Source organism: Pelophylax lessonae (genome assembly GCF_965119305.1).
Source record: "Pelophylax lessonae genome assembly, chromosome: 2".
NCBI classification, from domain to species: Eukaryota; Metazoa; Chordata; class Amphibia; order Anura; family Ranidae; genus Pelophylax; species Pelophylax lessonae.
In genome coordinates this window covers 156,497,536-156,511,972 of record NC_138769.1, presented here as the reverse complement: position 1 = coordinate 156,511,972, position 14,437 = coordinate 156,497,536, and the positions used below count along the sequence as shown (strand labels likewise).

The following is a 14,437-nucleotide window of genomic DNA, read 5'->3' as shown; positions in this document are numbered from 1 at the left end:
ATATGTAAATGAGGAGGAAAAAAAAAATTCTTGCTGAGATTAACAAGGACTAAAAATGTATCTCCCTGGAGGAGGGGAGGTGAATTCATGCAACAGGATTACGTTCAGGGCACAAGCAAAAGGGGGGACAGATATGTGCTGGTCTTAGATGTCCTCCAGCAATGTGTTAACCATTAGAATCAACCCTGAGAACCACCAGATTGGATTCTACGTGGCTATTTGGCAACGAAGCGGTTACAAGTAATATTTTAAGAAATCACTTGTTCTCTAACTTCAGTCATCATCACATACTTCAGTGTCAAATCCTCCAGCGATTTTCAATTAATGAGAAGCTGCATTAAAAAAAAAAAGAAAGAAAGAAAGTGTCTTAAAGAGGAAGACACAGGTGTGAGTTTAATCAAAAGCTCGAGAATATATTATTTTCATGCTTGCTGCTTGATTACTGCAAGAAAACCAGGTTTTGTTCTTACCTCTAGTATTTTAGGTGAACCTTGACGTCCCAAAGTACCAAGAATGAGGCCCCACGTTTTCGCACCAACTGCAGACTTGATTGCTTGACTTCGATTTTCCAACATGGTCTTGTGGTTGTAATACTCCCTGGAGAAAACTTTATTATATGGATCATACCTACAGTAAAAAAAAGGAAATTTGTCAAGCCTTGTAAGGATAACAACTCAGCTGTAAATGTAATGACCAGGTACCTAGACAGCTAGGCGCTCTTTGCACATCTCTTCTGTCAACCTCAATACCACTAGTTGGTTCCTCTGTTTACACCAGAATGACTTCTGATTTGACGATTTGGAATTTCACTGCTGCAGAATTTCCATTTAGTGGAATCTCAACAATGAATGTGTAACATTCTTACTTAAATGTTTTCCAGCAATGCAAATTTGTTACAGACAGATACACTGCCCTAGTGACCCTGAGCCCACGTTCACATTGGGGTGACTTGACATGTTAAATCGGAGCCTATTGCCGGCAATGACACCGTCCGAATCAGTCCGATGCCGACTTTGCGGCACCGCACCTATTTTCAAACGTAGTTTCCGCAGTTCTTTTGCTGACTGCGGGAGCGATTTCAATAGACATCTGTGCAGGAAGCCGCACAGATGTCCGTGAAATCGCCCAGAAGTCAGACCGAAAATGCTGGTCTGAAATCGTACGACTTCAGCTGAACTCGCACAATTTTAAACCCGCCTCAGTGTGAACCTAGGCTGAACAAGAGTCCTAATGCCGTGAGACAAAGTTATCCTAATAAACTGCTCTACAGACTATATTTAAAAGTGACAGTTCTTAAAACTTCTTGAGCCCACGTTCACACTGAGGGAGGGTTTGAAAGCATGAGAGTTCAGCTGAACTATTTCAAACCCGCATTTCAGTGTGAGTTCGGGGGCGATGTGAAAGACATCTGTGCGGATTCATGCACAGATGTCTATTGAAATCACCCCTGAAGTTGCCAAAAATAGTACAGGAACTACTTTTGGGAACCAGTGCAGCGCCGCAAAGTCGGCATTGCACCAATTCAAACGGTGCTGTTGCCGCCAATGGGCTCCGATTTGGCATGATGTGAACAGGGATTGATAAGCTTATATATCTTTAAAGTGATACTACACACACGGTTTGATTTATATTAGCCTTTCTCTTTCTGTATGTGGGTGATAGCACTATAAATATTTGTAGTAAAAAAACATCTAAATACCTTTTTTCCTATTCCATAAACAGCTGTTATATGACTCAGCTCTTTCCCAGCCTGTCTGTAAGGAAACAATGGCAGGAGGAGCTTCTAGTCCTCTGCTGCTGGTCACATGTTCAAAAAAATAAAGAAAAAATACCTTTGGGACACAGAGTAAAAATAAATAATTAAAGTGATTGTAAAGGATTTTTTTTATTTTCAAAATAACAAACAGTTCTACACTTATCTGATCTGTGCAATGGAATTGCACAGAGCGGCCCTGAACCTCCTCTTCTCAGTTACCAGGTGGTGTTCTTGGCTCCTCCTCTCTGTCCAGTGCAGCTGCTCCCCATGGGGGCACTCGTGCATGCTCACTCCAGAGCCCTTCTGCTGCATACATCGACACAGACAGTGGGACTCTGCCTGCTTCCTCGTCACTGGCTTTGATTGACAGCACTGGAAGCCAACGTCTTCCGGTGCCCCAGCAAAGCCAGTGAGACCCAGAAGTGAGGGGAGAGAAGAGCTGCAGACGTGCACATCGCTGGATCGAATGAGGTAAGTATAGGGGAGGGTGGCAATGCACTCATTGTTTTAAGCTAGTTAGTGGGCATAGAGGAGGAGTGAGGGAGTCGGCTGTCATTTACCACTGTGTATACACCCACACGTGTGACTCTGTAGTCACATGGGCTGCTCAGATGTCATAGGGAGGAAATGCTAAACATAGAAACACACTGCAAACTGAGCATGTGCAGAGCTGCCAACACTGCTCTGTAAAATCCGCAACTGCAATGGGGACATGGACAGAAGGATGAGATTGAGAACAAAAGGATCAACCAGTTTTTTTTGCAGAATACAGAAAAATCCCATTGTGACTAAGTGAGTATAAACAGCATGTAATACAGCATTTATTGATTGCTTTTAATTATGTGGGATTAATGACACTCTAAACAGAATGCTGACAGCACCATTAGTGTGGGGCATCGTTTGGCATCACTTGGGAGATATCTAGATTTACAATTTCATGTCACTGAAACACTAACGATTCCTAACCTAAAAACATGGCTGGACATGTAGTTTATTTTTTAAAGGGATCCTTCATTCAACTCAAACAGATAAAGCACCATACCACCAGTACACTGCATCCTGCTTCTCTTGGCACTCACACAACATGTGTCCTCTTCTGGACAATGGAATATGTGCCCATACATTTCTAGTCACAACTGACACCAATGAGCGCACACCCAACATTATTGGTTTGACAAGCAAGCTTCTGATCTATCAATCAGAGATGCCATAAGTACCAAAAAAGTAAGCTTATGTTTCTTATTTAATCTATCCTGGATAACCCCATTAAACCTGACTAGCCCTAATTAAATCCTTTCTCTTATTTCAAGCCTTACAGATTTTTATTCTATATAAAACACATTTACCGGGTGGGGCAAAAGTAGGTATACATCACTTTTACATTATACACTATTGTATATTACTATGGGGCCTCTCCTCATTTTGCTTTGTTGGGACAGTGTTACCTTGACAAAACCTTCCCACAGCATTGGATTGAGTGATGTGACAACATTTGTCCACTTCACTCCCCCGACCTGATACCTATCATTTATTTTTCTGGGGGCAGTAAAGGACAAGGTTTTGAGAGGAAGCCCACACAGTAAAAAAAATTATGGAGTTCATCTCACAAGCATTTATAGATATTGATGCTAACCAGAATGTGTGTGTTATTGTGTGCCACGGTGTTGAGGGACAGGATCTAGGAATGTTGCAACTTTGATGGAGGACATTTTTGCACCTAGTAAACTAAACAGTGTTGCAGTGTTGGGGACAGGTTCAACTACGAGACAAAACATGACTTGATCAGTACTAAATACGTACTTTTGGCCATATTGTTTTTGTCACTAAACCATGTGACATCCTCAAGGGCAACAGTTGTAATCCTGAGGAAGTCACATGGTGTAGTGACGAAACACGTCAGGGCAGAGCCTGTGACTTCATCACATAAACCTGGAAGTAGCTGGACAGAGCTAGGTTTTCTGAGGTAATGCCGAAGCCAAGGTCTTAAGGGGGCAATGTATTTTCAATTTAAAGTGATCCTATTGTTTTTGTGCTGACATTAAAGACAACTATCTATGTGAGTGTAATTCTTTATAATTTATTAAAGTGTATATTTTAGGGGGTAAAGCATGAAGATGGTTTTTTTTTTTTTATTTCTCAGAGCTGAGGAGCTGCTGAAGAGTTATTGTTTTGTATCTCTGTTCCTAAAAAGAAGATTTGGAGTAAGGAGGTGGCCTGATGGTAAATCTGGAGATACCCTAAGGAGATGGCTGAGACCCCTCAAAGGGGAAAGCACATGGTGAATTATTTAGTCCATAGGTTGATTTGTTCGGATAAGCGCATTGAGTGAAAAGGTGGTGAAACTCACGTGGAGTCAGTGCATAAGGACTGGTACAAGCACACAGTGGAGTTATTAATCACAACAGACACAAACTTTTTTGAGGGCTTTTCTAATTTAGATTGTATAGAATTATTATATCACATAAATGTGAAAATGATGCACGTATAATGTACAAATAAGTAGTGTTCTAATTTAGATTTTTTTCTGGTAGTATAATTATACAGTATCTCACAAAAGTGAGTACACCACTCACATTTTTGTAAATATATTATTTGTTTTCATGTGACAACACTGAAGAAATTACATTTTGCTACAATGTAAAGTAGTCAGTCTACAGCTTGTATAACAGTGTACATTTGCTGCCCCCTCAAAATAACTCAACACACAGCCATTAATGTCTATACCGCTGGCAACAAAAGTGAGTACACCCCTAGTTGAAAATGTCCAAATTGGGCCCAAAGTGTCAATATTTTGTGTGGCCACCATTATTTTCCAGCACTGCCTTAACACTCTTGGGCATGTAGTTCACCAGAGCTTCACAGGTTGCCACTGGAGTTCTCTTCTACTCCTTCAGGATGACATCACAGAGCTGGTGGATGTTAGAAACCTTGCGCTCCTCCACCTTCTGTTTGATGCTCAATAGGGTTTAGGTCTGGAGACATGCTTGGTCAGTCCATCACCTTTACCCTCAGCTTCTTTAGCAAGGCAGTGGTCATCTTGGAGGTGTGTTTGGGGTCGTTATAATGTTGGAATACTGCCCTGCAGTCTAGTCTCCAAAGGGAGGGGATCATGTTCTGCTTCAGTATTTTACATTTAATGTTGGCATTCATGGTTCCCTCAATGAACAGTAGCTCCCCAGTGCCGGAAGCACTCAGGCAGCACTAGACCATGAAACTCCCACCACCATGCTTGACTGTAGGAAAAACACACGTCTTTGTACTCTTCACCTGGTTGCCGCCACACACGCTTAACACCATCTGAACCAAATAAGTTTATCTTGTTCTGACCACAGGACATGGTTCCAGTAATCCATGTCCTTAATCCGCTTGTCTTCAGAAAACTGTTTGCGGGCTTTCTTGTGCATCATCTTTAGAAGAGGCTTCCTTTTGGGACGACAGCCATGCAGACCAATTTGATGCAGTGTGCGGCGTATGGTCTGAGCACTGACAGGCTGACCCCTTCAACCTCTGCAGCAATGCTGGCACCACTCATACGTCTATTTCTCAAAGACAACCTCTGGATATGACACTGAGCACGTGCACTCAACTTCTTTGATCGACCATGGCGAGGCCTGTTCTGAATGGAACCTGTCCTATTAAACCGCTGCATGGTCTTGGCCACCGTGCTGCAGCTCAATATCAGGGTCTTGGCAATCTTCCTATAGCCTAGGCCATCTTTATGTAGAGCAACAATTCATTTTTTTTAGATCCTCAGAGAGTTCTTTGCCATGAGGTGCCATGTTGAAATTCCAGTGACCAGTATGTGAGAGTGAGAGCGATCACACCTGAGACCTTACCTTGTAACACTAACAAGTCACATGACACCGGGGAGGGAAAATGGCTCAATTTGGACATTTTCACTTAGGGGTGTACTCACTTTTGTTGCCAGCGGTTTAGACATTAATGGCTGTGTGTTGAGTTATTTTGAGGGGACAGCAAATTTACACTGTTATACAAGCTGTACACTCACTACTTTACATTATAGCAAAGTGTCATTTCTTCAGTGTTGTCACATGAAAATATAATAAAATATTTACAAAAGTGTGGGGGGGTGTAATCACTTTTGTGAGATACTGTATATATATATATATATATATATATATATATATAGATATATATATCTATCTATCTATCTATCTATCTATCTATCTATCTATCTATCTATCTATCTATATATATATATATATATAGCACAGTGATGTTTTTTAAGCTCGTATACAGTATTAATGTATATGGACGTGTAGGAGTTACAGACACAGGAAGCTTCTGCTGCACTTTGTTTTGTATTTATTTCTGCTAAGTATGGGAAACACGTATCAGTGTGAGTAGCAATCAGGGGTATTTTCAGTTTATTTTTTGGCATATTTTCTTTGGGAGTTTAGAATAATTAAGGCATAGACTGTGCAGAGAATTATTTAAAAATAGTAATCTCCACAGTTACTGCCTTTGGTATCACCTGCCATTCCCTTTAGATTGTAAGCTCTCATCAGCAGGGACCTTCTAATGCTCTTGTTTTGAATTGTATTCCAACTGTACTGTCTCCCTTTATTTTGCAAAGTGCTTTTTAAACTGGCACTATAAAAAACCTTTATAATATTAGTAACAATAATAATAATTTCAACAAATGTTCCTGAAAACCAAATTTTAACAGCAAATGTAAGGAACATCAGCAGACAGCCTTTGGCTACCCTTTCCTATAAGCTTGTTTTCAAAAAAAGATACCCTCCCCATCAATAAACTAACAACTGAAAAGCCACAGCTACATAGATGACTACTAAATGTATGTATGTATGTCATTGAGGCACATGGACACTAATTGGAAATCACACTGTGCTGGCCTAAATCTTCATTGTACAGTCACCTATTGCTGTATGTCAGATGCATAGTTGCTAAAATAGCAAGTAACAGAGATTGTTGAAAATAAGATAACACTTAAAGTGACATTTTATTTTTTTAGAAATAAGAAACATGTTATACTTATTTGCTGTGTTCAGTTGGTTTTGCACAGAGTAGCCCCTATCCCCCTCTTCTCGGTCCCTCACCGGCGCTCCAGGTCCCTCCCATATAAAGCAGGCTGCTCTGTGTGCCCATTGACACATGGAGCAGGGCTTGGCCTCACACCTCTCTCATTGGCTCACTGGCTGTGATTGACAGTAGCAGGAGCCAATGGCTACCGCTGCTGTTTTAGCCAAGCCGAGGCTCTCATGCACATTGCTGGATCGATATGGGGCTTAAGTAAGTATTAGGGGGGTTGGTGGGGAGATGCACACAGAAGATTTTTTACCTTCCTGCATAGAATGCATAAAGATAAAAAAAACCTTGAGCCTTTACAACTCCTAAAATACATTTTACCCATGCACCAAATCAATGAGCACCTGTTCTTAAATAAAAAAAAGAAAGTTACTGTAGAATGCCATAATGCACATTAAAAGTTGTCCTGGGAGCCACCATTTCCCTGGTACAATCTTCGCACATGTGCAGTACCTTCCTTGTCTAGAAAAGCTGAAGATGCTGTGCTCTCACATATTCCCTGTCTCCCCGCTCACTCAATGTCCTCCCTAACATTCTTAACAGACAGGCTGGAGGAGACATGGCAAAATGTTATTTTATGGTTCCCCAGGGCAGACATCAAAAAAGAGGACGACAGTAAATACCAGCTACTGCGCTGTCTGGAGCTTGTATATGTTTTTAAACCAAAAGAAGCTTTTATTTATGCATTTACCAGCTTTGCAGTGACAGAAGGGTTTTAGAACCACAGGATTCCTTAAATCTGTAGAAATCTATGATTTTAATGGAATTTGCTGAGACTAACCTAGCCAATTCATTATAGTTTAATACCCATGATAATAAAGGCCATAAGGGTTGATAAGTGAAAACAAAAAAGAAGGAACATATGTTCAAACAATTCTCAAGATGTAATGAACCAGCCAATTCCTGCATAGATGTGTATGTCCCAATTTTTTTTTTAATTTTTTATTATTGATCATATAAACATGGGGGAATAAGGCCCCTTTCACACATACAGACCGTTTGTCCATTTTTCATCCATCCATTGATGGATGAAAAACGGACATCAATGCATTTCTATGGAAAAACAGATGTAAATGGATGATCATTCATTTACATCCGTTTTCATCCGCTTCTGTCAACATCCGTTTTTTGGACGGATGAAAGCCCTAATTTTCATCCATAAAAAAAAAAAAAAAAACGGATCAGATGAAAAACGAATGAAAAACGGATGACAATGGATGAAAAACGGATGACAAATGATGAAAAACGGATGACAAATGATGAAAAACGGATGAAAGGATGGAAAACTGATGTTGACTGAAAAAAAAAAAAACTGATGACAAAAAAAAAATGACTGAACCGATGAAATGAACGGTCAGTATATGTGACAGGGGCCGAAATCACTTACATGTGACATACAATACAAAATTCTAATCAACACAATTGGGTTGATTTACTAAAGGCAAAAAGGCTGTTCACTTTACCAGGGAATTTTCACTTAGTTTAGTAAGGCTACGTTCACATCTTGGCGTTGCTATTACAGGCGTTTTTTTCAGGCGTTTTTATGGGCGTTTTTTCAGGCATTTTTAGATTGAATAGAGACCAATGGAAAACGCCTGTAATCTGCCCAAAAAGAAGCTCATGTACTTTTTTGAGCGTTGGGCGTTTTGCTCACTGCGTCAAAACGCTCAGATGTGAACAGGGGCCATTGAAATAAATAGGATTTGTCTTGTTGGGCGTTATGAGAGCTGATCCCAGAGCAGAAAAACGCCCCCAAAACGCCTACATGTGAACGGAGCCTTAATATGGTCAAAGTTCCCTCTGCAAATAATACCCAATAACATGCAAGAAAAAAAACAAACAAAAAAAATACGCATTTCTGCTTGCACATGATTGATGATGAAAGTCAGCAGAGGTTCCCCTCACTCACTCAGCTAAGGGAAATTCCCTTGCCTTGCAAAATGAACAGCCTATTGGCCTTTATTACATCAATGTCCATGTTGTTATGCTAAGCAACCTCTGTAAGTTTTTTGGATGAATAAAAGCGCTAAAACACATTCTGTTGAGCAGGCTTGGAAAACTACTTGTTTGAAGCTAAATCTCACAATATACTGTATATAATCACAAATTATACAAGGAGGAGTGTTCTAAATGTACTATATATTATTAAAATGATTTACATCATGCCGATTTCCTGTTTTTTTTTTTTATTCAGGGCTGAAACCCACACAGATACACAAGACACGTTTTAACCCCTTTACTGCCACCAACATATGTCATTATGTAGGCAGACTGGGGGTTTTACACACACTGGCTGCATGTGTGTAAATCTGAAAAGCCAGCTCTCAGGTGGAAGCAATCCCCGGTGAGTTGGTGATCTCATACGATAAAAAATAAAGTGTAGTGACAAAAAAAGTGTAAAAAATAAATAAATAAATAAATGAAGTTACACCCAAGCTTTTAACCCTCTCCTCATTGCACATACAAATGTAAACAACAGCAGGAGCCAATGGCAATCTGTGCCAGGGGCACCTACTAAAGAAAACGTTGCCTTGCACTAAGTTACCTATCGCTACACAAGCTGGAATGACAGCAGTAATTCTAGGACCATTATTCATGGCTAACTATAAAATGATGACTTTTAAAAACATTGCCTATGGAAAATATAGGGTACCAAAGTGTGTCGCCATTTCAGGGGTGCAGGCAGTTTTAAGGCTTGACATGTTGGGTATCTATTTACTCGGTGCAATCTCATCTTTTATATTTTACAAAAAAATTGGGTAATATTTGGCATATGTGTGCTCTTGTGCTCTAAAATTAACTTTAATGCATTTTTTTACTGAAAATTTTGAGTTTTTGCTATTATTATCTGACATAACAAAATTGGATCTGCCACCATTTTATTCTCTAGAGTCTCTGCTTTTAGAACATATATGAGCGCAAAGAACACAAATATAAATAACGGAATTTTTGTAAAATCTTACCTGTAAAATTCCTTTCTCTGAGTCCTCCGACAGTCGCCGCCTCTTCATATTCGTCACTAATGGGGTTATTGACCTTTGCTCCGTAGGAGTAGCTAGGCAACAGAATATATTAATATGAAAGCTTTTAGCATATCCCACCCCCAGGGGGTGGTCCCCTCAGTGCATACCTCCCTGCTTCCTGCATTTCCAACTCAGTTTCAGTAGCATAGCAGTAGAGTACATAAACAAACCCCAAAAGAGGGGCGGGGGCGGCGACTGTCGGAGGACTCAGAGAAAGGAATTTTACAGGTAAGATTTTACAAAAATTCAGTTTTCTCTTACGTCCTCCGACAGTCGCCGCCTCTTCATATTCGTCACTAATGGGGACGTCCCATAGCATTGTAGACATGAGGGGTGGGAAAAAAGCAGCCGCGCCTAAAGCAACGCAGTACCCACATCAGAGAAAGGAACCTTACCAAAGTAAGAGAACCAACTGGGCAACAGGAAAACGTGCTCAACAGGAGCAACAACCCAGGAAAGAACAAGTAACCTAGGGGTAAAAACGCCCCAACAGCCAAGGACCCAAACAAGGGACCCTAAGGAACCGCCGCACTAAGAACTTTACGGCCAAAGGAAGCATCTGCCGATGCCTGAACATCCACTTTGTAAAATTGTGAAAAGGTGTGAACGGACGACCAAGTCGCCGCCTTACACACCTGGGCCACAGAAGCCTGATGACGATAGGCCCAAGACGTACTCAGAGACCTGGTAGAGTGCGCCTTCACAGGAAAAGGAGGAACCTTCCCCTTCAAAGCATAGGCTTGCACAATCGTCTGTCTGATCCATTTTGCGATGGTCGCAGCCGACGCCGCCATGCCCTTCCGAGGTCCCTCAGGAAGGACAAAGAGAGAATCTGACTTGTGAAAGGATTTAGTAGATGACAGGTAAACCCTGATCGCCCTAACAACATCCAAGGAATGCAAAGCCACCTCCTTCGGATGCTTAGGCTTCGCGCAAAGCGAAGGCAGAACAATATCCTCATTGAGGTGAAATTCTGAGATCCTCTTCGGAAGAAAGGATGGGTTAGGTCGCAAGACCACCTTATCCAAGTGAATCACCAAATACGGAGACTTGCAGGACAAGGCCGCCAGCTCCGACACCCTGCGAGCCGAAGTGATCGCCACCAAGAAGGCAACCTCCTTGGACAACAGAGACAACGAGATCTCCCTGATATTTTCAAAAGGAGCATGTTGCAACACGGACAGAACAAGGTTCAAATCCCATGGAGACAAAGGCTCCCTCCTAGGAGGGACCAAATGTCGCACCCCTTGAACAAAGGTGCCAACCAAAGAGTTAGACGCCACAGGGCGTTGAAAGAGAACGGCCAGCGCAGAAATCTGACCCTTAATCGTGGCCAACGACAAACGCTGGTCCACGCCTGTTTGAAGGAAAGCCAACACTCTCGACACCGAGTACGAGCGAGGGGAATACCCCCTGGACTCACACCAGGCAAAGTAAGCCTTCCAAGTACGGTAGTAAATCTTCCCCGAAGAGGCCTTCCTAGCCTTGATCAAAGTGGGAATGACCTCAGGGGAAAGACCCCTATCCTTCAGGACCTGGCTTTCAACAGCCAGGCCGTTAAAGCCAGCGACTGTAAAGCAGGATGGAATATCGGTCCTTGAGACAGGAGATCTTCTCGAAGTGGCAGACGCCACGGAGCGTCGACCGCCAGATTCACAAGGTCTGCGTACCAAGACCGGCGAGGCCAGTCCGGTGCCACCAGAATCACCGCGTGCGGTTCCGAGGCTAACCTGCGAAGGAGCCTGGACAGCAGCGGAATCGGTGGAAAGGCATACATCAGGCGATACTGATGCCAGGGCGCCACTAACGCGTCTGAGGCGTCTGCCCGAGGATCGCGCGTCCTTGCCACGAACCTTTCCACCTTGTTGTTCAGACGAGACGCGAACAGGTCCACATCTGGGGACCCCCACTTCGCGCACAACATCTGGAAGACATCCGGGTGAAGGGACCATTCTCCCTGGTCCAGGGTCTGGCGGCTCAGATAATCCGCCTGCCAGTTCTCCACCCCTGGAATGTGAACTGCAGATATCGCCGGGACGTGCGTCTCGGCCCAAGACAGAATGTCGGCTACTTCCCGAGCCGCTCGGGCACTCCTGGTGCCCCCTTGGTGGTTGATGTAGCCCACTGCTGTGGCATTGTCCGTCTGTACCCGAACTGGACGGCCCTGAAGCCTGGCCGTCCAACGCAGAAGACAGAGATTTATCGCTCGCAATTCCAGAATGTTGATCGGAAGGGAGGATTCCTCCTCCGACCAAGTTCCCTGGGCGGACAGAACGCCCAGAACACCACCCCAGCCTGACAGGCTGGCATCCGTGGTGATCACCGTCCATGACAAAGGACGAAATGACTTGCCCCCCGACACCGCCGGGGACTGGAGCCACCACAAAAGACCCCTTCGGGTGAGATGGCTCAACGACAGCCGCAGATCCAGAGATTGCGGACGCCCGTCCCACTTGGCCAGGACCTCCGCCTGAAGCTCCCGTGTGTGAAACTGGGCGAAGGGAATCACCTCGAAGGCCGAAACCATCAATCCCAGACACCTCATACACGTCCGGAGGGACGAGCACTGATCGTCCCTGAGGGACCTGACTTCGCACTGAAGTGTCCGAAGCTTGTCTTCCGGCAGGAAGACCTTCGCTTGAACCGAGTCCAGAATCATCCCCAGGTAGGGAAGACGAACTGAAGGACACAACGTTGACTTTGGAAAATTTATCGTCCAGCCAAATTCCTGCAGAGTCTGCATCGTGATGGACAGGTCGTTCACCAGGCCCTGACTGGTCGCGGACCGAATCAGGATATCGTCCAGATACCCCAGGGCAGAAATGCCCTGGGCCCTCAATAAGGCCAGAACCGGCGCAAGCACCTTGGTGAAAACCCGCGGAGCCGAAGCGAGACCAAAGGGCAACACCACGAATTGATAATGATCCTCCGCAATGGCAAACCGAAGGTACTTCTGGTGATCCTCGAAAATGGGGATGTGAAGGTACGCATCCTTCAAGTCGATGGAGGCCATGAATTCCCCCGGAACCAGGGCAGCCACCACTGATCGCAGGGATTCCATGCGGAACTTGCGAACCCCCACAAAGCGGTTCAGAGCTTTCAAGTCCAGAATCAGACGTACCTTGCCCTCCTTTCTGGGCACAGTGAACAGATTGGAATAGAACCCCCGAAATCTGTCCCGATGAGGCACCGGAACCACCACTCCCTGGGCCCGCAGGTCCCGCACCGCCAGGTGCAGATCCTGCAAGCGCTCCGGAGTCAGCTGAAGGTTTGAGGGGAAAAATCTGCCCGCCGGCCAAGAGAGAAACTCGATCTTGTATCCAGATCGAACGATTTCCTGAACCCACCTGTCCCGAACGCGGTCCAGCCAGGGTTGAAGAAAACCGAGCAAACGTCCCCCCACCCCAGAAGCGGGTGAGGGTGCCCCTTCAGGCTGCATTGTTATGGGCAGCGGATCCGGACTGGCCGGACATCTGCTTACCCGTCCACGGCTTCTTCTGGGAGCCTTGGCCTTTGAAGGGCTTGCCCTTATAGTGCGACCGAAAGGCACGAAAGGACCCCTGAGAGGGTCTAAACGAGGCATTCTTCTTATCACGAACAAACTTATTCTTGTGAGATTGGGGCAAGAGAGTGCTCTTACCCCCAGAAATTCCCTTTATCAGAGTATCCAAAGATTCGCCAAAAAGGCGAGATCCCGCATAGGGCAAATTAGCTAAAGTCTTGCGGGAAGGATCAACAGACCAACATTTCAGCCATATCAGGCGACGGTTCAAGACCGCCACACTAGAAAGACGCGCAGCCAAAGGGACTAAATTCAAGTCCGCGTCACACAAATACATGACACCCTGATGAATCTGATCCACCATAGCCAAAGTTGTCGGCGGGGCAGAGTCAGCCATCAGAGTGCGCTTGAGCACCTGCGTCCAATCCGCAATAGCCTGGGCTGCCATAATGGAAGCAAAAATAGGCTTCAGCATAGAGCCAGCAACCGTATAAGCATGACGGGCCAGAGATTCCAACCTCCTGTCCGTCGGGTCCCGGAAAACCGGGGTATCCTCAGCAGGGATCGCAGTTGATTTATTCAAAATCGCCACCGCGTGATCCACCTGAGGAGCCACACACCAACGCTCATCAATAGCCGGCGTAAAGGGATAACGCAGCTTGAACCTACTCGGTACAGCAAAAGGCTTTTTTAAATTGCCCATTGCTCATCAACCGCGCGCTGAAATTCCGTAGAGCAAGGAAAAACCTGCAATGTTTGCGTTTCCTCTGCGTCCCATAAGAGGACAACAAAGCAGGAGGACATGGTTCATCCTGCAAATGCAGCGTTTGCTTGATAGAAGCAACCAACTCATCCATGAGTGCAAGCTCTTCAGACGAGCCAGGGGGAGAATTATCAACCCCTTCCACCTCAGCCTCCCCGTCAGACCCCACAAGGTCCAGGGATGAGTGAGACCCTGAGAAGGGCACTCCAGCCATAGCAGCCCCATCGCCCTCTGAATCAGAGGAAATAGACACCCTGGGCCGTTTAGTGGATCGATCAGCCACCAGCATCTGCACCTGAGCAGCCAAGTTTGCCACAATAGTG

At 44.6% G+C, this 14,437-nt stretch overlaps 1 protein-coding gene across 1 annotated transcript in view; it reads right to left on the bottom strand.

The window, feature by feature from the left end:
• The window catches only part of DPH1 (diphthamide biosynthesis 1), a 455,101-nt gene that overhangs the window by 75,351 nt on the left and 365,313 nt on the right, over positions 1 to 14,437 (bottom strand). The window contains exon 7 of the mRNA XM_082245828.1: positions 471 to 627. Coding sequence (XP_082101954.1) covers positions 471 to 627 — 157 coding nt within the window. The remainder of the gene's footprint in view (positions 1 to 470; positions 628 to 14,437) is intronic.